The 21401-nt window shown below is 35.6% G+C and overlaps 1 protein-coding gene across 1 annotated transcript in view; it reads right to left on the bottom strand.

Moving 5' to 3' along the window:
• Spmip7 (sperm microtubule inner protein 7) overlaps positions 1-21401 on the bottom strand; it is a 64147-nt gene that overhangs the window by 10676 nt on the left and 32070 nt on the right. Inside the window, exons 4-8 of the mRNA XM_077796443.1 lie at positions 18125-18201; positions 16694-16832; positions 14884-14951; positions 11129-11170; positions 9935-10042 (exon numbers count right to left, since the gene is read on the bottom strand). Coding sequence (XP_077652569.1) covers positions 9935-10042; positions 11129-11170; positions 14884-14951; positions 16694-16832; positions 18125-18201 — 434 coding nt within the window. The remainder of the gene's footprint in view (positions 1-9934; positions 10043-11128; positions 11171-14883; positions 14952-16693; positions 16833-18124; positions 18202-21401) is intronic.

The raw sequence follows: 21401 nt of genomic DNA, 5'->3' as shown, positions 1-21401 counted from the left end.
TTTGTGGCGCTAATGGGGAGGTAGTGGAACCTTCCAGAAGGCAGGGTCTCAAAGGAGAAAGTTGGGATATTGGGGGCATGCCCTTAAAGGAGATAGTGGGATCCTGCTCTCTCCTACTCTTTCCCTCTGTTTTCTGGCCATCATGATGTGAACAGATGCCCTTTGCCCTGTGATCCTCACTATAATGTACCATGCCACTATAGCCCAAAGCAACTATGGACTAAAACCTCTGAAACTGCAGACCAAACTAAACCTTACCCCCTTATAAGTTGATTATCACAAGTATTTTGTCACAGTGATGAAGAGCTGACTAACCCAAAACAGGTGATGAGGCAGACAAAAGAGTTAAGTTAGTGAAATGTGTGTGCTCAAGGGTCAGGAGGCACACTTCTTGCAGATCAAGTGCTCCATATTTATGGAATTCTATCAGATACAAGACTCCCCTCATCAGCCCTTGGATCCTGACTTTGGGTGAAATTCGTTGGAGGCTTATTGCCTTAGCCATGACATGGGGTTATAATGCCAATCTAAAGAACCTGGATGAGAATAGAGTGGAAAAAATGCTGTGATTCATACTACAATTTCTTGGTGTTCCTCTCATGTTTGTTATGCATGAGCGTCCGAATATTAGGGGAAAATAATTCATTATTCATCAGGCAGAGAATTGCACTAATAAGCTTCATATTTCTCTTCCAAGTGTGTAATTCTATGACTGTTTTGGTGATGGCTTATTGTCTTGCAGCCAATGAAATCAGAGACACCTTGACACTAACAAAGTGAAGGGAAATAATATCAAGAACAACACCAGGATAAATGGCACAAACAATAGATTTTGTGAGGCTTAGAACATGAGGCAGCTAAAGAGCAGGGGAGGCCCCATATTGAGAGGGAGGCTTCCCATCCAAACCTAATGTTATTCCAGTGGAGAAAAGTGTCTGGGCCTCAGGTCAGACAACTGCAGCACAGAGACATCAACACTACCCTCCTAGGGGCCCTATGGGCACTAAGGGAATTAAAAGGACATGAAAGCAGTTAGCATATCCTAAGTGCTTAGTAGGCGCTCAACTAATTGTGGTTGAAATAAAAGCCTTCAAAGAAATAAAACATTCACAAAATAGACGCCTGGTATGCAGAGAATACAAAGTTTATCCATTACACTCAACTGCAAAGATGCAAAGATAAAAGAGGTTTCCAAATGGTGCTACCCACTGTAATCTCATAGGCACCTTTAAAAGATACCAGTGACTGGCTCTCACCTCGAACACTCTGAATAAATTAGTAGGGGAATGGCCTGGGCATTGGGACTTTTAATAATTCCCCAATGATTTCAGAGTGGGGAGTTTAAAAACCTGTTTCAGAGCAGAGTTGTAAGGTTTCTTGAGGGGATAAATGAATGAAAACTGCCAAATTCTAGGAAATACCCTTTAGGATTTCTTGGAATTTTCTTGAAGAAATGTAGCTATAAGTTAGAGAGGTAACCAAAATGAGGGAAAATTATTCATGTGTGTGCCTCTTCCCCCAAACATTTATTAAAGCTTCCATGCATGTTACAAAGGAAATCCCCTCCATCTGTATGACAGGTTTTTTCCACTCTCTCTGAAACACCTGCAAGTAAAATACCTCCAACATCAGAGCCTTCCAGCACAGCAGACAAGAAGTCAGAGAGATGGACTCAATTTGTCGGTAGCATGAAGGGCTTGACATAAAACAAAGAGTTGCATGTGTGCCTGAGTGGCATGCAACTTATTGATGCTAAATGGTAACATACATTATATAAATGCTATCATATGATAGGACATCATATCTAACAACAACATAACCATGAAACAGTAGACTGATTATACTGGAGAATGAATGTAGTTGCATAATAAACTGCCAAATATTTGAAAATGAAAGTTCTTACTCATGCTGCTACTAAATTTATTCCACTTAACCCTTGCATGCAAGGACATCACAGGGGGAATTTTTGCCATCAATTTTTTGCAACATATTGACCTAACATCAAGAAAAGTGTATTCTTTGGGGACACCACTGCCAGGCTATATTTTTCAGCTGGAGCAAACCAAGTTTCATGATACTGAAATGTACAGGCTGTGAAGTGGATTCCGAATTCATTATGTTGAATGAACCTCATCTCTCCATTGAGGACAACAGGGAAAAGTGGAAGCCCATTAAAAAATGTAAAGTCTTCTTTTTGTCTTCGCTCCATAGCTCCTTGTCCTTGGAACTCCTTCTTTTGTACCCTTATTCTCTCATAAACCAGATTTTGTTCCTATATGGATAAATATGAATATTTTACTTCTTAAGCTTACAGCTAATTGGTTTCTCTCAACAACACACAATAAAAGAGAAATTAAATAATTTCAAAAAACAAGGAAGTTTAGTAAATTGGAAAAAAGGGAGCACAAATGCTTTAAAATTAAAAACTATATAGAAAATAAAGAAATAAAATACAGGTATTGCACAAGTAGATAAAAATTTAAGCATGCACATAACTTCTATGTATTAGAGACATAACTAATAATCATTGTGTACTAAATTCTCTTTTAAAATGTTTTATATAAATTGATTATTTAATTCTCACAATAAACCTGTATCATAGGTCTTATTATTAGCACATTTTTTTTTTACATGAAAGTCTGAGACAAAGAAAGTCTAAGTAACCAAACTGGCAAGTGGCAGAATGGACCTCAACCCAAAATGCCTGGGCTTTAGAAATGATGCAATTGGACTACATGGAAAGGACTTTTGGCATTCTCCCAGCCTAGCCAAGGAAAGCTTTGTTAGGTCAAAACAGACTGCGTTATTCAGCCTGTGGGTATAAATGCAAGTTCAAGAATATGTGACAACCTCTTATTTGAAACTATTCTCTATCAGACATAGTTCCAGGTAGAAGTCAAAAGCAGACATGGCTCCTGATAGCTTCCACAAGTTCATGAGTACATTTTATAACTTGTTTTTCTTACAGTACTGGAGATTGAACCCAGGATCTTGTGCATGCTAGCTAAGTACTCTACTGCTGAGATGCATTCCCAATCCTCATAAGTACTTTTTTTTTTTTAAAGTGCACATCTAGATGTTTAAAGAACCCAAGTAGATCAGAGATGCAAAGTATGAGGGGGACGCATGAGACAGACCCATTTAACTTCAGGGCTACCCTTGACTAGCTGACTGAACTTTCTGAAGTAACTATCTTCATCTATAACCCACCAATAGTTATAGTAACTATACTTCCTGTGAAGGTGTTCTGGGGTCAATGTGATGCAGGTAAGGTTCAGGCATAGTGCCCAGTCCACAGTGGTGCAGATTCAATGCAAAAGGAGCTGCAAATATGGAGGAAATGAAGCAGGGCCATAAAGATGAGAGGTGAAGGGAGAAAGAGAAAGGGTCCAGGGGTCCAGAGGACTGAAAGGAGTAGGAGGCTACAGAGAACACTGAGAGTTGTGCAGCTGGAGAAGAAAAGACAGGAGGTCTATTGTGAGTTGTGATTTGTCTGATGTTATTGATCAATGAGAAATGTAAATAAAACTAGAATCACTTTGATGACTTTTGCTCATGAGACTGTGTTTCTCTGAATGTCCTGAGACATTATGGCCCCAGGTTATAGTTCAGAAGTTACAATTTAATTGTTATTATTATCATCTAGTGGTTATATTTTTCCCCTGGGGTCTTAGACTCTTCCCATCTCGCATTTAGAAGGGGATGTAGAAATAATATAGCACAAAGCTTTTATGTTTTAGTTAAGAAGCCAGTTCCTTGCCAGAGGCAAAAGGCTTGCTTGATGTAGGTTAAGAGCAAGTGTTTGCCCTGGGGATTAGAAGGCCTGTTTTCTGGACTTCTCTTTACTGCTTATGAAATGAGTGACTTGGGGCTCTTTATATTATTTGCTCTGACCTCAGCCTCCTCATCTGCAAAATGGGGATAGAATTGGTTCCTGAAACTCTGGTCTCATCATACTATTTTGAAAAACAAATGAGAGTAGATGTGAAAGTACTCTGAAAAGGCAGAAGTGTCAGGCTAAGGCAAGGAACTATTCATAGTTATTCTTTAATCTGGGTCGTGGTGTGTTTCTTTTTTTAACACTTGCAATGCAGCCCAGTGACTGGCAGGGAAGCCTCTCATTTTGCCTCTTAGACCTTAGCCATGGGCTTGTTGGGAATCCATTTTGGTCAACTCCTCTCTTTTCAAATGATTCCTTACAGAAAGCACACTGAATAGGAAATGGAGTGATGTTCTGAGATAAAGGATGGCAACTTAGTGGAGGAAGATACAGTGGAGGCCACTGCCTAGTTCGAAAAAATGAAGGAATGGTGACTGCATGCTCTGATTTGGGATTAGAAGGCGAGTGCCCCTCCCTCCTCACCCCTGGCTCTCTTCAATTGTCTCTGTCACCTGGGCCTGGGCCTTGCCTATGCCAAACCTCTCTTCATTGGAAAAACAAGGTGAGCTGTCTCTATGCAAGATCCCACGTGGTTGCAGTACTTAGAGTCCATTACAAAAGAAAGGACACTTTCAGGTGATCTTTCCATTTTCCTAGGAAAAAGCAAGAACAAAATGCTTCTGGATCCTGACTGTGCATAGACCTGTACCACATCATTTAGGTATTATGTGCCTTGTACTGAGAAATGCTGATTGCAAAGCACAGAAACTACAGGAAACTAAAATAATCACTAAAAGGTACTGAACTTTTCTTAAACCTGATTTATTGAGCTCTTACAGACTACGGCTCTTGAATTAAAGATAAAGAGAAAAAAGCCAGATTTAAAAATCAAGACAATCCTTACCTCAACTTTTCTGCTTAACATATATAGATGAAAAATGGGGGTGAATTTACATCAATAAAAAAATTCCTGAACATTATTCAAATCCAGTAAACAATATTTACTACTTGAAGAAATGGAAAAACTGTTTAGTATCCTGAGTTTTAATAATTCTTCTTGAACCCAGTGGATATTTTGGATTATCATAGTTCCTCAACTAGACTCAAATTATAAGAGAAACTACAGGGATAGGGTTGTAGGTCAGCAGTAGTATACTTGGCCTAGCATGCACCAAACCCTGGGTTTAATCCCCAGTAAAGAAAAGAAAGGAAAAGAAAAAAAAAAAAAAAAAGCAAGAGGAACTGCATGGGAAACTGTATTAATGTTTTGAGTTTTCTAATTCTAAATGATTTTTAATAATAAGCATGTCTACCAAATAAGAAAATTTTAAAATTTTAATGAGAAAATTTGTGTAGTAATTCCATTTTTAGGGATGTGATCTACAGTAATGCATGCATTTTTTAATGAAAAGATATATAAAGAAGTAATTTTGCTGTATTGTATTGTTTACAACAAAAAATACTGTAGTCAGAATTTGGCCTATGTAAAATTGATACTGTCTTGTAGTGGGACATCATGCAGCCATTAAGATGATTTAAACATGTGAAAAGTATCCAGTGTGTATTTCAATCTCACACATATAAACACCCCAAAATGCACACACACATAATGCACATGTAAATATATGCTATAGACATTTGTAGGGATTTCAAAAAACAAAAAACAAACAAACAAAAAAATCAAACATTTAATATTGGGATTGTAAGTAGAAAAGGTATTTTACTTTTAACACTTCAAAAATACTTGAATTATTTTTAACATGAACACATTGAAGATAAAAAGATGTTTGATGAGTATTCATGCTAATATTAAAAATGAGGATAAATATTGAGTGTTAAATGTGATTCCACTGTAAATATATATGATACCTCCAGAAAGTGATTTAGCAATAAGCTTGTTTGTATATTTGGATCCCAGAATCTACTTCAAGAGTCTCCCTAAGTAAATAATTTCGAAGTACAAAAGATTTATGTAGAAAGTGTCTGAAAGAATGATTTTTCATAGCCAAAAATGGAGACAATTTACATATATAACCTAAATGAACTAGTCAATTTTAGTAAATTTGCACAAATAGAAATTATGGTGAATTCATGAAAGGGTTTGCCTATGATCATGTCGAAATGATAAGGTGTCAAAAATGTTATGATCATAACAATATAAATATACAAAAGCAAGGCAAAAATTGCATGTGATAGATGTCAAGTGATAGATATCAAAATGTTAAAAACTGTTATTTTATTGGGTAAGATTGTTTATATTGTAATTGTCATTTATATTATATATCTTTTTCTATAATGATCAGATTCAATTCTACAATAAAACAAATTATTTTAAAAATTTTAGTACCATTCCTACCAACACCAAAAAATTCTGGACATGTCAGATGATTCAGGGACCAAAAAAGAAAATCAACTAATGAGAGAAATTTAAAAAACTTTCATCCTGTAGGGAAATCAGTGATTCCAAGGATGGAAGCACTCAGTCAAGTCAGGTGGCCTTAATCCTTGCCTGAAATATTGCTTCCACCTAAGGTGTGAGAACATTCTCAGTATGGCTTACCAGCCATGATTAAGTTCCATTGATCATGCAGAAGACCCTAAAGAATAACATAAAGATATTTCTCTGCAACAAACTATAGATGAGAAAATTCAGGAAGAGTCATATTTGCATTTTAATAGGATTTTTTCCATTCCCTACTTAGCACAAAGTAAGTTTATGTGCTTCTGGGTTTGGGACACTATGTAAATCCCATCATATTTAATATGTTCCGCATTTTGTTTCATAGTTCAAGGAGATATTGTGGAAGCAATATAATATTTTGCTTAAAGATTCAAATATAGGTAGTAAAACTATATAGCAAAGAAAGACAAGAATGAGCACAAAGTCTAACAGGGTTGACTTCTGAGGTCAGGAGAGGGAAATGGGATGATGAGGCTGGAAGGGGCACATGGTAGTTTAAAAGATTTCAACAAAAATCAATTAAGTTACATGAAGAATATACAGGCATTTTTGTGTTATTTTATAAGTTACACATAATACTATCATTTTGTATATATAAATATTTTATAATAAAATAGAAGGCATTTCTTTGTGTCAAAATGTTAAGAGAATCTTAAAAATGGAAAACTAATCAAAGGAAGAAACTTTGCAACCTTGGAGGCCATCTAGTGCCCAAATCTGAGAATTACAGTTAATGCCCAATTTACATGATCTACTTATAATTTCACTGCCTAAAAAAATAAAAAGAAAAAAGAAATTTACAGCAAAATAAAGTAGAATAGCATAATCCCAAATTTTTAAGTAAAATTGTATGTTTTTACATTGAATATTTAAAATTCACCCTCTCTTGGAAGGATTACCCCAAAGAATAGGATTCTAAAGTTTAATTTTTTTTTTTTTTTTTTTTGGTGGTGGTGCTGGGGATTGAACCCATACCCTTGTGCATGCAAGGCAAGCACTCTACCAACTGAGCTATATCCCCAGCCCCTAAAGTTTAATTTTTGTGAGATTTATTTTATTCTGCTTTATAATTATTTGTGTATACAGCTTATCTATCCCACAGTATGTTCAGCTCCTTATGAGTAAATCCTTTGCCTTTTTATTTTTATATATAATAACCCTTGGCATTGTACTTGAAATACTTTAGAAACTCATTTTTTGATGTTATTACTAGTAATTTAGGTAGACACTATTATTATCATTATTATTGTTATTTTTTGCAGTGAGGGGGATGGAACCCAGAGATTTTCACATGATAAACAAACACTCTATCCCTGGGCTATACCCTCAGTGTTAGGTAGACATTATTAAATTCTTTGATGAGATATTTTACGTAGCTATATTTGAAAGCCAAAGGGTTTTGAGCCACATTTCATAGTTTAATGTAGTAGTCAAAGAAGTAGATAAAATAGATTACATAAAAATTCAAAATTATAATAGAGCACATTACATTTAAAAAGCAGAATATGTCTGAAGGCTAGAAAATGTGAAATTTAACTAGGTTGTCTTATGGGTACGACTGATGTTTTAAAGAAACAAACATTTATTATCATTTAAAATACTAGGACTTGGGATGTAGTTCAATGGTAGAGCACTTGCATAGCATGCACAAGGCCCTGGGTTCCATTCCCAGAACTGGGAAAAAGCCAAAACAAAGCCAAAAGCAAACCATTGTAATTCATGCGATGGCCTTGAGTGAAATCTTCAACAAGATTTGTCAACCATTATAGAAATTGATAGTAGAGTGTCTCTGATATTTGGCAACGCTGTGGCATAACAAAAAGAGAATAGGACTTAAATTTTGAATCATTCTTGTGAGAACAATACATCTTCGGTATCCACAAGTTCTGTATCATGGATTCAATCAACCACAGATCAAAAGTGTTTTAAAAAATTGTACCTGTCTGTAACATGTATAAGCTTCTTTTTCTTGTCATTATAATTAAACAATAAAATATAACACCATTTACATATCAAGTACATTATATTAGATGTTATAAGTAAGTAATCTTGAGGTGATTTAAGTATATGGGAGGATGTATGCAGGTTTGAATACTAAGCCATTGTGTAAAAGGGACTTGAGCAATACTCAAGTTTTGATATTTTTGGGGGTCATGGAACCAATTCCGCTGCCCCCATACCTAAGGGTAACTATAATTAATTTAAGCTCTCTGAACTCCAGTATTCCCATTGGTAAACCATATGTTTGTGTGTATAAATAATAGATATAAGCAAAACCTATTTGTAACACATACAGATAATCCTCAATTTTTTAAAAAATGATCTGTTTTATTTTTTTACTTTACAATGTGCAAAAGTGATACATATTTTGAGAACATACTTTGAATTTCAATTTGGATCCATTCTTTGGCTATTGCTATGTGGTTCAGTTCTCTTTTGAGATGGTGCGCAGTGAGCCCAGTCAGCTCCTTGATTATCAAGGTGGATAGGGGTCTCTCTACAGTGTGTCATATTGCAAAGCTAACATGTTCAAAATATGTTAGACACATTCAGTGCATTTTTGACTTATTCAAATAACCCAACATTATGATGGGGTTATTTGGATATCAAGGAGTATCTCATTAAGTGTATATAAATACTGTGGTGAAAAGTCCCCAATATCAGACTTTGGTTTGATGGTGTCTGGTCTTTCCTCAAATCTTTTACTGAGGCATGCCACATTTCATTGTCATCTTTCTTCTTACTTCTGGCATCAAAGGCACTTTCAGGGTTGCTGGATTGCACAACCACTCTCAGACCAATGTTCTATGAAGTAGTTTCTAGAACTGAAAAACTCAGGTGTGTTGTTTTTGAAAAAGAACCCAGTTTTACCAACTTTTACACTGGTCTGTTATTCATTATCATGTCTCTGGTGCTTTTATAAACATTATCAGTCCTCCTATAATCAGCCTGCTTGGTGGCATTTTGTATCCCAGATGTCAGACAAAGACACTGAAGTTACAGAAATGGCTTGTTCAGAACTCTAATCTCCTTTGTGATAAGCTACATTTCTTTCAGGAAGCAGTATCTTTCTTTTTAAGGTATGTGCTACGGTTTGGCTCTTAAATGTCACACAAAGGCCATATGTTAAAGGCTTCATCAGCAGCCTGTGATGCCACTGGGAGGTGCTAGAACCTTTTTAAGGTGGGGCCTAGTGGGAGGAAGTTAGGTTATTTGGGGTGTGCACTTGAAGGGGATATTAGGCCCCTGGTCCCTTTGTCTCTCTCTCTCTCTCTCTCTCCTTATTTCTCAGCCATCATGAGGTGAGCAACTCTATTTCATCACTTGCTTCCACCATGATGTTCTGACTCACCACAGGCTCAAAGCAAAAGAGCTAAGTGACTGTGGAGGGAAACCTCTAAATCCATGAAAAAAATAAATCTTTCCTCCTTGTGAGTTGATTTTCTCAGGTATTTTGTTATAGGAATGGAAAACTGATGAATACATTATGTTCATTAACAGGCTAGGCCATTTTCTAGTCCTTCATTTGTAAAGCCCATCATTGTCTCAAACTTAATAATAAAATAAGTGAAATAATTCTGAATGGCACTTACTGACTTGTGGTTGAATAAAGGATTCTAGAGCACCGAGGCTTGGCTAAAGATCTGGTGTCTCCAAAAGGGTTGTCCACATCATCAGCATTTGTAGTCTGCACATGACCACTGTTAAAGTGAAAAGAGAAGAAAATCCATGTGTCTTCATATGAAACCTAGGAGGAATAGTTGGACAGGGTTCTAACTTCTAAAAGAAATCTGTTTTGCCAAAATCAATCCAAAGCTCAGAATGTTAAAAATGAAGACATAATGATGGAACAATTTCCTAAAAAATACAAATGATCAAATCAACCAATGGAGATTTTTTTTTTCTTCAGAGATGCCATGCTGTTTGATCTTAAGTTTGAGGCTGACGGACAATAACAACAACTTTATGTTTCTGAATAAAGAAGTGACGGTTTTGGTTTCTGCAGTCCTAGGACAAACCCTTCTGTAGACACCGGGTGGGTACTGAGGCGTGATGGAAGTTGGTATCTATCATAGGCAATAAGTTTCCTGCAGAATGGGAGTCTGGGTAGATGGTTGGAAACTGTCAATGGTGATGAGCCCCTGGGAGCTGAATGAAGGTCAGGAGGTGAGTCCTGTGAGTTGGAGAGTGTTTCAAGGAGATCTGGGGCCATCTATAAAGACACTAATTAATTCTATCATAGGCAAGAAGAGGAGACAGTGAGTAGGGGAGGTAAGGACTAAAGGTTTAGATCCTCTTCCATGATCTTGAATCTACTCCATTCCTGGGTTATTCTTCAAATTAAAAAAAAATAAAAGAAGAACCCCAAAAGGCACATGGTGTATTTCCTTGCTGTTCCCAGAAAGCCAGATTTAAATGCATAAGAATAAGAGGTGGCATTTCCTGCACTTAGGTGTCAATGAGCACCTCTCCTTTCCCATGAATTATATGACTCTTTCTTTTTGAGAATACTACTAGTAACACCCATGATATTGATTTTATAAAATATTCTATTTGTAAAAACAGAAAAAAGTATTGCTCTTTTTATTTTTAACTTAATCAAATTCTTTAACAAACTTTTAATGACACTCCTGACACTGACCAGTCTCTATGCCAGGAAAACATTATAAATCTGCTAGAACACATAGTTGTTCTAAAAAGTGAAGTACAAACATAAGTGTGCTAAAAGCAACTACTATTTAGATATAAATTTCATGTTCTTTAAAACAGAGAGAGACATTACTTACGTATAGAGAGGAATGTATTGACTTCTAGAACTTGGACTCACACTTAGAAAAAGAAAATATAAGCAGTTTTATTATTGAAATTGTTAATGAGTTATTATAGTATTTCTCTTATTAATATTAAAAAATTTCATATATCTCTCATAGGAATTGATCTTTAAAAGTTTATAATCTTAGAAATAATCTAAAGATGTAATTTTATCTTTTCAGAATGTCATATAAATGGTACCATATGATAAATCACTCTATTAAAATAGGGACAAATCTTAAATATATTTTGGTCAATTAAAACAGTCATACACAAAGAGTGTTTTATTGCTGTACACACACACACACACACATATATATATATATATATATATATATATTATATATATAACCAATATGATTCTGCAACCTGTACACTCAGAAAAATGAGAAATTATACCCCATCTGATTCAAATGTATGATATGTCAATATCATTGTACTATCATGTGTAACTAATTAAAACAAATAAAAAAAGATTTGTCCCTACTGTGTGCTGTATGCACATGCTTTTTTCACTGCCGAGTAGTACTCCACAGTATGGAAATATTCTAGTGTCTATTCATCTGCTTAAGGACATAATGGTTGTTTCTAGGTTCTGGAGATTATGAATAGACACTCACAAATAGGTTTATGTGTAGATTTTTGGGAGCAAATTTTCATAGAGGAAGGCTTAAAGGTGCACAGTACCCTGAGGAGTTCTGAGATGTGCCATTGCTAACTGAGAAAAAGTTTTCATTTGCTAGCTGATATATCACCAAAATGAAAATAAAAATGCAGTACATTCATATAAACTGAAATAGTATTCCCCAATATGGGTGAGTTATTTGAACACATGATATGGAAATAAAAAGATGGAAGTAAAAATATTTAATTAACATTCACATATTAAGAATTAGTATTAAAAATTCATGTGTTTTGAATTAAAGACATTTGAATGTTCAACATTTCCATCTTAATGTATATATGAGTGTTTCAGTTTTTATATACAGTATCATTATCATTCAATTTGTATCTTGGAGTAATTGTTAAGGTTTGGATATGAGTTGTTCTCTGAAAGCTCATGTGTGAGACAACACAGAAATATTCTGAGGTGAAATGATTAGATTATGAGAGTTATAACATGGTGAATTAATCCTTTTGATAGATTAATAATTTGAATGGACTACTGTATTGGGTGGTAACTGTAGGCAGGTGAGATGTGGCTGGAGGGAGTTGATTACTGGGGGCATGTCTGGGTTTATAGTTGATCCCTTGTGCATTCACATCTCTCTCTCTCCACCCCCCATCTCTGCTTCCCTCCCTCCCTCCCTCTCCCTCTTTTCTGGCTGCCATGGTTGAGCAGCTTTTCTCTGCCATATCCCTTTACCTTTAATGTTTGGCCTCACTCAGACCCACAGCAATGGAGATGGCCAATCATGGACTGAACGTCGGAAACCATGAGCACCAAACTTTTCCTCCTCTAAGTTGTTCTGGTCAAGTGTTTTGGTCATAGCAACACAAAGCTGACTAACATAGTGATTTACATACTTGGCAAAATGACATTGTAAATAATCTCTATTAAAAAATCTTGCACATTAGATATGGATCAATAAGATATAAGTTATTTTGTGAGAATCAATATTCTTTTCAAAAATTGTCCCTACTTGCATTTGTGGATCTTGTAGTGGTCCTTGGTTATGGTTTTAAATATTTCCATTTCATTATTCCTTTCTTTATAATGATAAGAAATCCCTTTTAAAGTTACTTTATAGTAGATTTTTATTTTATTTTTTTTAGTTGCTGTATTTGTTTATTTTCACATATAATGTTTGTGATTGTATCCACCCTCACTTCTACCCTCTCTTGCCACCCCTCCCCCTTGTCCTCCTTTCCCTTCCCTAAAAATTCCCTTTCAAAGGGCAATATTCAAAGAGGTAAAAAATGTGATTCTTGATATTATTTTTTTAATAACTGAAATTTATGAAAATACTCTCATTAATTTTTCTAACTATGGACAAAGTCTCCTGCATTTCACTTTGGAATCAATTGTGAATCAGTAAATGTATGATTAAATGTGGAAGAGGAACCCTCCTATTGAGGTGATGATCAAATTGATTATCATAAAAGCAGAAAATCATATGAAACTCCAGAGAGCAAAAGATGGGATGACATCTTCCTGGAAAGCACATCTTTTCTTTTTGTGATGACTGTCTCAGGCTACTCTTTGTAACTGACTACATTATTTGTTGAAAAGCACATAGTTCTGTTTTAAAACTCATGTTTTCTACTCTATTTAACTTTAGAAAATGTTGGTTGTGATTCACCATCAACAGTTGGAAACATCAGGCTACAAATCATCCATTAAACTATTTAACAATGTCTACTCAGTAAACCAAACTGGGATAATTGCTTATTTGTGTTGAGAGAATGAATCCCTAACTCATATCATAGATAAGAGCAAATATCAATTGTTTTAAACAGATAATTGTGAAAAACAAAACTTCAAATATTTTAGAAAAAAAACTAAGACAAGAAAAACTATCTTTTATTGTTTCAGAGTAGGAAAAGTTTATTTAACACTCCACCACACCAATGAAACCTGAAGGAAAACATTGATGGAATAAATTAAAATTTAAAACTTCAGACACCTTAATACAGAAAAGTCACAGACTAGAAGAAGTTATTTTGTGACTATTACTAATAAAGGATTTTAATACAGAATATTAAACATAAAGGTTTCTATAATCAGTAAGTAAAAGACAAGGACACCAACAGCAAAAGGGGCAAAATAAGATAAGTTCAAAATGAGAAAATTCAATTAATTCATAAACATACAAAAATGATTATTAGTAATCAGGTAAGTGTAGGATGATACTGTAATGAGGTACAATTTCATTCTTCCAAGACGGAATGATTTTTAATCTGAAAATTCTAAAAACTTTCCACAATGTGCTGTAATGGGAACTTAAGCACTACTAGTGAGAGAATCCATTGGTAAAATTCATTTGAAGAATATGAAATATCATTGGGTACAGTGGCCCATGCCTCTAATCTCGTAGCTTGGGAGGCTGAGGCAGGAGGATCAAGAGTTCAAAGCTAACCTTAGCAAAAGCGAGGTGCTAGGCAACTCAGTAAGACCCTGTCTCTAAATAAAATACAAAATATAGCTAGGGATGTGGCTCAGTGGTCCAGTGCCCCTGATTTAAATTCCTGGTATACCCTCCCCCACAAAAAAAGAAGAATATGGAAAATCTAGAAGGTTCAGAAGAAGTATACACTGCTTGAGCAAGCAATTATGACCTAATTTCCATATATAAAAACTAGAAATATTTTTATATTTGTATATATGAAATATGTAAATGCTGTTCCAACTCTGATAAAAATTAGAATTAAAATTACATTATAAGGATAGGTGAATAAATTGTGGTAAATCTATTTAGTGGAAGACTATACTGTAGAGAAAACAAAAATCTAGAGACAGTCAATACCTATGTGTCTGGCAAGCACAATACAGGACAGAATGTTAAATGGCATAAATATGCATGATAAAATTTATGTTGAGTTTATAAACAAGAAACCCAATATCATATTGTCTCACAGATGCTGGACTGAGGGTTGCTGGAACACTCTTTTATCAAAGAATAGGCCCCTCTTCTGTCCCTCTAATCCTTGAGTTAGGGCATCAGATAATTCATGATAAATGTGTGATGGTTATAAATTTGAAATGAGGACCTTAGGAGATCAAACTTACAAACTGACTGGTTTGACTGGTGCTAAGAATGATCTTGTCTGAAATCTGTCCCAGAGTCCACCGACCATCTAAAATCATAACCAAATAAGAGACAGTTAATGAACAAATCACTATCCCATCAAAGATACAAACAGGCTCCAGCATCCTTTCTAGCACTCTCACATCAGGATGGAGCACAGGCTCTCTGTGAAGGCACTCTCTAGGCATTTCTGCAACTCAGGGCTTGATTCCTGAGTCACTCTGGGTCTGTCTCCACTCTATGCTTTGACTCCCTTTTCTAACTTGTTTTCTCCCAGCTGGAATCTGCCTCAGATCCACCTCCTTCAGCCCCAACCCTCTGTGAAAAGTCTGGTTTCAGTTTCATCCAGTTACTGCCCTCAGGTCCACCTTAGTGCCCCTTTCCAGCCCAGCCTAGCTCCTAAGTTCTGAACCTCATCTTTCCTGGGGAGGATTTTGGATGCTAATATAATTTAGCACTTAGGAAAAATATAATGATGAAACCAATTTTTGCATGATATAAAAATATTTTGAAGTAATTGAGAGATCCTTACAAATAGATGGAACGATACAAATTTTTGTTTGTCCTTTAATTGATCTTAATTCCTATGTGAAAATCCCAGGTTTGATTTTTTTATATTGAAGCTATGTTTTTCTGTCTTATTATCATTTTTCTCCATAAAATCTGAAGAAAATTTACCAGATAATGTGTGCTTCTTAATTTGTGGTTCACCAACCTCTTAAGGATCCACATTTCTTACTGTATTTCAATACAAATGACGTCTTTTTCAATCCTATGCATTTTGTATATTCAAAAACTTTATTATGAGAAGTAATCAACTGCTTAACTAAACTTTATGTAATGAAGTATGTCAGCAAAGGATGAGAAATCAATGGAATTAGAAAGTGTGTTTCTACTTCCAATCAATGGAAGTAGAAAGTAGAAGAACAAAGCAGAGATATCTAATGCAGAGTTGGGAGGTCAAAAGTGAGGACTGAGATCTCAAGAACGCTTTGGGTTTAGCCTGGAACAAAGAAAGAGGACCAAGGCAAAAGAACACTGCAAAACACAAGATCTGAGAGGGAGCATGGCAGACTTGGGGACTAGGAAGAAGTTCAACAGAGAGAATTTAGAATGTGTTATGGATTGGTGCTTGGGTGATAGAAGGGAAAGCCAGAGGAAAAGAACACTATGGAAGGGAGAAAAGGGAGCTATGGCTAAATATGGAATATTGGGCATGTGTCATGTCTAGAAGCACGGATTTGATAGTTTTAAAAAGACATGTTTAATCAGAAGAGGAACATTAACAGATTCACAGTTTATAAAAATACTCTTTGGAATGAATATAATCTATGTCACAAATTCTCTTAATATTCACAAATTAAAAAAGAGGATATCTCTCCTCACAGCTTGGTATGCTTTATCATTATCACATAATCAGAGAAAGGATATAGCAATCTATAACTCATAGATATAACTTCTTCCTTGAAGAGCACAGAGAGAAATTCTAGAACCTATTTTCAGAACTATTCTCAGCATATATTATCTGTTGGAATATTTTGTTTCTGTCTCCTTCATAGCGATTTTTTAAAAAATAAAGTTATCCCTAATGAGTTTTGAGAAATAATCCCATAATAAAAATTTTCAGAGTTGATAATATTAAAATATTTCCAGTTAGTAATGGCATTCATGATTAAGGAACTTTCAACTTCATATGTAATTCTTAACCAAAATACTATTGTGAACCAAAGTTTTGGAGTCCAGTTCATTAACAGTAACAAACTCAAGGATGCTCAAGCAGTGTTCACAGACCTGGGTTATTGCTGGTACTCTTTCATATCTTTTCAGTGTAAAACACTGTGAGATGAGGTCAGCCGCTTTCTCTACTGTTGTTATTTCTGGATCTAGTTTTGGTGGTAGTATTTTGTCCCAAGGAACAGCTTCATAAGCTCTGGGAAATTAATAAGATCAGTTTATGCAAAGCACATAGTCAATTGATGTAGTTCATAACACCATCACATTCTGTGACATTCTTTATGACAACCCCCTGCCCCGATTTCTGCTACTTGGGGTACATGCCAGATGGAATCCCCCATGCCCTCTTAGTGCGGCAGCAAGTAAACACAATGGGAGAGTATGCCTATGATATGTCACTTTATGTGGCAAAGGGGATTGAGCACATGTGACTAAGGTCCCTAATCAGCTGAATTTGATTTAGTCAAAAGGTAGATGACATGAGTGTGACTGCCTAAACAAAGGAACCCTAAAAAGTGACAAAACAGTAGCAGATGTTCTTTGTTGTTGAAAAAACAAAGATTGTGAGCTGCAACAAACTGAATTCCACCAACAGCCCAACTGGTCTTGGAAGATGAGGACATTGTCCCAGCAGACACTTTCATTCCCACTTGGAGGGTCCAGGACAGTGAACCCCATTGGGACATGTCTGGACTTTTGATCAACAGAACTCTCAGACAGTAAAAACTGCTGACCTATTCTTTTGCTACCACTACCCCCACCCCCAAACCCGCCCGGCACTTGACCCTGGCTCCAGGCATGCTGGCCTAGTGCCCTCCCACAACACCTTAAACACTTCCAATGGGGGCTTTTGTGCTATGCTCCCTCTGCCTACAGTTTAGTTGCTCTCTCCCAACATCCTTACAACTTTTTCTCTCCTCTTCCATGTTTCTGTTTAAACCCATTGCTCAAGGAGGCCTCTCCACACCTTCTGCAGATGCCTGAAGTCCACTATCCCATACCTGTGGCATTCTACTTTTCCTTTCTTTTTTAAATATAACTTTCTAAAGCAGTAACTATTTACTTTCTATCTATGTGTTTCCCTCCCTTTAGAATGAGAGCCTTTGAGAACAGAGACCTCACTTTGCTTTGTTCATGGACATATTTCATAGCCTAGCACATGGGTTCCTGAGTCACTGCATTCTCCTGTAAGCTTTCTGTAGTGTATGCCATTATTCTCTATGACACTGTGCTCTCCTCTAGTGTGTTTATCTGTCTGTCTGTCTCTCTCCATTTCCTTTGTTTTTATTTTATTAACTATCGAATGTAGATGTTCTTTAAGACCCTTAAATGTTTATTATTTAGCCAACATGAGTAAGTAAATAGTCTGTGTTTGATGTTTTCTGAATTACTCATAGGATCCAGGATATTATCAACCCATTACATGTGTCATTAAGGATAAAGAAATATATTTTAAAATGAAAATTCTACTGGGGGAAAAAAACTTACTTCTGTGTAGAGGACTTGTAAAATGAGTTCTTGACATTATATTTCTTTTTTGGTTTAGCAAGTGCCTCACCATCCTCCTGGAAGACATGAATAGTAAGTTAAAAGAGATCAGGTGTAAAGAGATTTGCTATTTTTTTCTTTTCATCATGTTTTCTTTTATACTTTATTCCTTTTTTTTCTTTCAAGAACATCTTGGATTGAAAAGTTTTAATATATTTTTTTCCTCTTTCATTTACAAAAGCATATTGGATTTAGTTAAAAGTAAGATTTTTATAAGAAAGCATTTGACTTTTAAATTGGCAAACAATTAGTTTTGGCACAAAGTAATTTAAACATTTAGAAACATTCATTGGTCTGGGAAATTTGTTCTGAGATACCTCCATCTCTTCGTCTTTCATCCTAGTTTGCCAAAATTATATAGCTATTTATTATTATAATCATTATTATAATATTTACTGGTTACTATTTTTATTTGTTCTTTTTAGATATACATGACAGTAGAATATATTTTGACCTATTATACATACATGGAGTATTATCTTCCATTTTTGTAGTTGTACATGTTATGGAGTTACACTTGTCATGTATTCATATATGAATGCAGGAAATTTATGTCCAATTCATCACACTATCTTTCCTATTCCATATCCCCTCTCTTCCATTCATTCCCCTTTGTCTAATACAATGAACTTCTATGCTCCCTACCCCCCCAACCCATTGTGTGTTAGCTTCTGCATATCACAGAGAACATTTGACTTTTGGTTTTTTGGTGATGGCTTATTTCACTTAGCATGATAGTCTCCAGTTTCATTCCTTTACTGGCAAAAGGCATATCATCATTCTTCTTTATGTCTGAGTAATATTCTTGTGTGTGAGTGTGTGTGTGTGTGTGTGTGTGTGTGTGTGTGTATCACACTTTCTTTACCTGTTCATCTATGAAGGATTCCATAGTACAGCTATTGTGAATTGAGCTGTTATAAGCCTTGATGTGGCCACATCACTGTAGTATGCTGATTTTAAGTCTCTGGGTATATACCAAAAAATGAGATAACTGTGTCAAATGGTGTTATCATTCCACCTTTTCTGAGGAATTTCCAGAGTGGTTATACCAATTTGCAGTTAGTCTCACTGGCAATGTATGAGTGTACCTTTTACCCCACATCCTCACCAACATTAATTGTTACTTGTATTCTTGTTGATTGGAGTGAGATGACATCTCAGTGTAGTTTTAATTTGCTTTTCTCTAATTGCTAGAGATGTTACACTGTTGAGAGCCACAGCCGAAGGGGCCCCAGCAAACTTCCAGCTGCCAGCAAACTTCCAGCTGCCAGTTGATGATTGGCTCACGGTGGCCCCAGCAAACTTCTAGCTGCCAACTGATTAGCTCCTCTGCGGTGATGCTCATTGGGCTATTTCCCCGCCCTTTCAGACCACGGAGCTGCTCATTGGGGGATTTTTTTTGGCTCTGCCCACGCGATCCAGCCAATCAGCCTCAAGAGCAGGAGGAGTGGGGGAGGTTGAGAGGCTTGTGGGAAGCCCGTGGTGGCAGTTGGGCTCTGAAGATTTTCCTGAGGAGCTGTGTGGTTTGGTGTGTGTGTTCTAAAAATAAAGTTCGTTTCTTTTGACAAGTGGCTCCTGAATTGTGCCCAGCCAGACTGTGGCATTGCACATTTTTCCTTATATTTGTTGACCACTTGTATTTCTTGTTCTATGAAGTGCCTGTTCATTTTCTTTTATTGATTGGGTTATTTGTTTCTTTGGTGTTAATTTTTTAAAGTTCTTTGTTTATACTGGAGATTAATGCTTTATCTGAGGTGTAGGTGGCAAAGGTTTTCTCCCATTCTGGAGGCTATCACTTCATGTTCCTGATTATTTCCTTTACTCTGAAGAAGCTTTTTAGTTTGTATCCATTCCATTTATTGATTCTTGATTTTATTTCTTGTTGTAGGAAATCGACTCCTAAGCTGGCATGATGAAAAGTTGGGCCTACTTTTTCTCTTTGTAGGCACAGAGTCTCTGGTCCCTGGTCCAATTTGAGTTGAGTTTTGTGCAGGGTGAGAGGTATTCAATTTCATTGTGCTATATATGGTTTTTCAGGCACCATTTGTTGAAGAGGCTATCTTTTCTCCAATGTATGTTTTTGCCACCTTTGTCTAGTATGAGATAACTATATTTATGCAAGTTTGTATATGTGTTTTCTATTCTGAAACATTAGTCTTCATGTCTGTTTTGGTGCCAATATCTTGCTATTTTTGTTACTATAGCTCTTTAGTATAATTTAAGGTCTAGTATTGTGATGCCTCCTGCTTTACATTTTTCACTAAGGATTGCTTTGCTATTTGGGCCTCTTAGTTTTCAAAATGAATCTCATGACTGTTTTTTATATTTTTATGAAAAATATCACTGAAATTTTAATAGGAATTGCATTAAATCTGTATAGTGCCTTTTGGTAATGTGGCCATTTTGACTATTAATTCTGCCTATTAAAGAACATGGGAGATCTTTCCATCTTCTAAGGTCTTCTTTAATTTCTATCTTTAATGTTCTGCATTTTTCAATATAGAGGTTTTTCACCTCTTTTGTTAGATTTGATTCCTAAATATTTTTTGAGGCTACTATGAATGGGACAGTTTTCCTAATTTCTCTTTCAGTTGATTTATCACTGATACATAGGAATGCAATTGATTTGTGGGTGTTAACTTAATATCCTGCTACTTTGTTGAATTTATTTATGAGTTCTAGAAGTTTTCTGGTAGAGGTTTTTGGTCTTATAAATATAGAATCATATCATTGGCAAATAACAATAGTTCGAGTCTTTCTTTTCCTATTCATATCCCTTTAATTTTTTTCTTCTGCCTAACTGCTGTGGCTAGAGTTTCAAGCACTATATTGAATAGAAGTGTTAAAAGAGGGCATCCTTGTCTTGTTTCAGTATTTAGCGAGAATGCCTTCAATTTTTCTCCATTTAGAATGATGTTGGCCTTGGGTTTAGCATATGCAGCTTTTATAGTGTTGAGGTATGTTCCTACTATCCCTAGTTTTTCTAGTGTTTTAGACATAAATGGATGCTGTATATTGTCAAATTATTTTTTCCACATCTATTGAGATAATCATGGGATTCTTGTCTTTAAAACTATTGATGTGATGAACTACATTTATTGATTTCCATATGTTGAACCAATCTTGCATCCCTGGGATGAACCTCACTTGATCATGGTGTACCATCTTTCAAGTATGTTTTTGTATGTAATTTGGCAGTATCTTATTAAAATTTTTT

The sequence above is a fragment of the Urocitellus parryii genome, chromosome 3 (assembly GCF_045843805.1).
Source record: "Urocitellus parryii isolate mUroPar1 chromosome 3, mUroPar1.hap1, whole genome shotgun sequence".
Lineage (NCBI taxonomy): Eukaryota > Metazoa > Chordata > Mammalia > Rodentia > Sciuridae > Urocitellus > Urocitellus parryii.
Note: the sequence above shows the minus strand (reverse complement) of the source record. Positions and strands in the feature narration are given on the sequence as shown.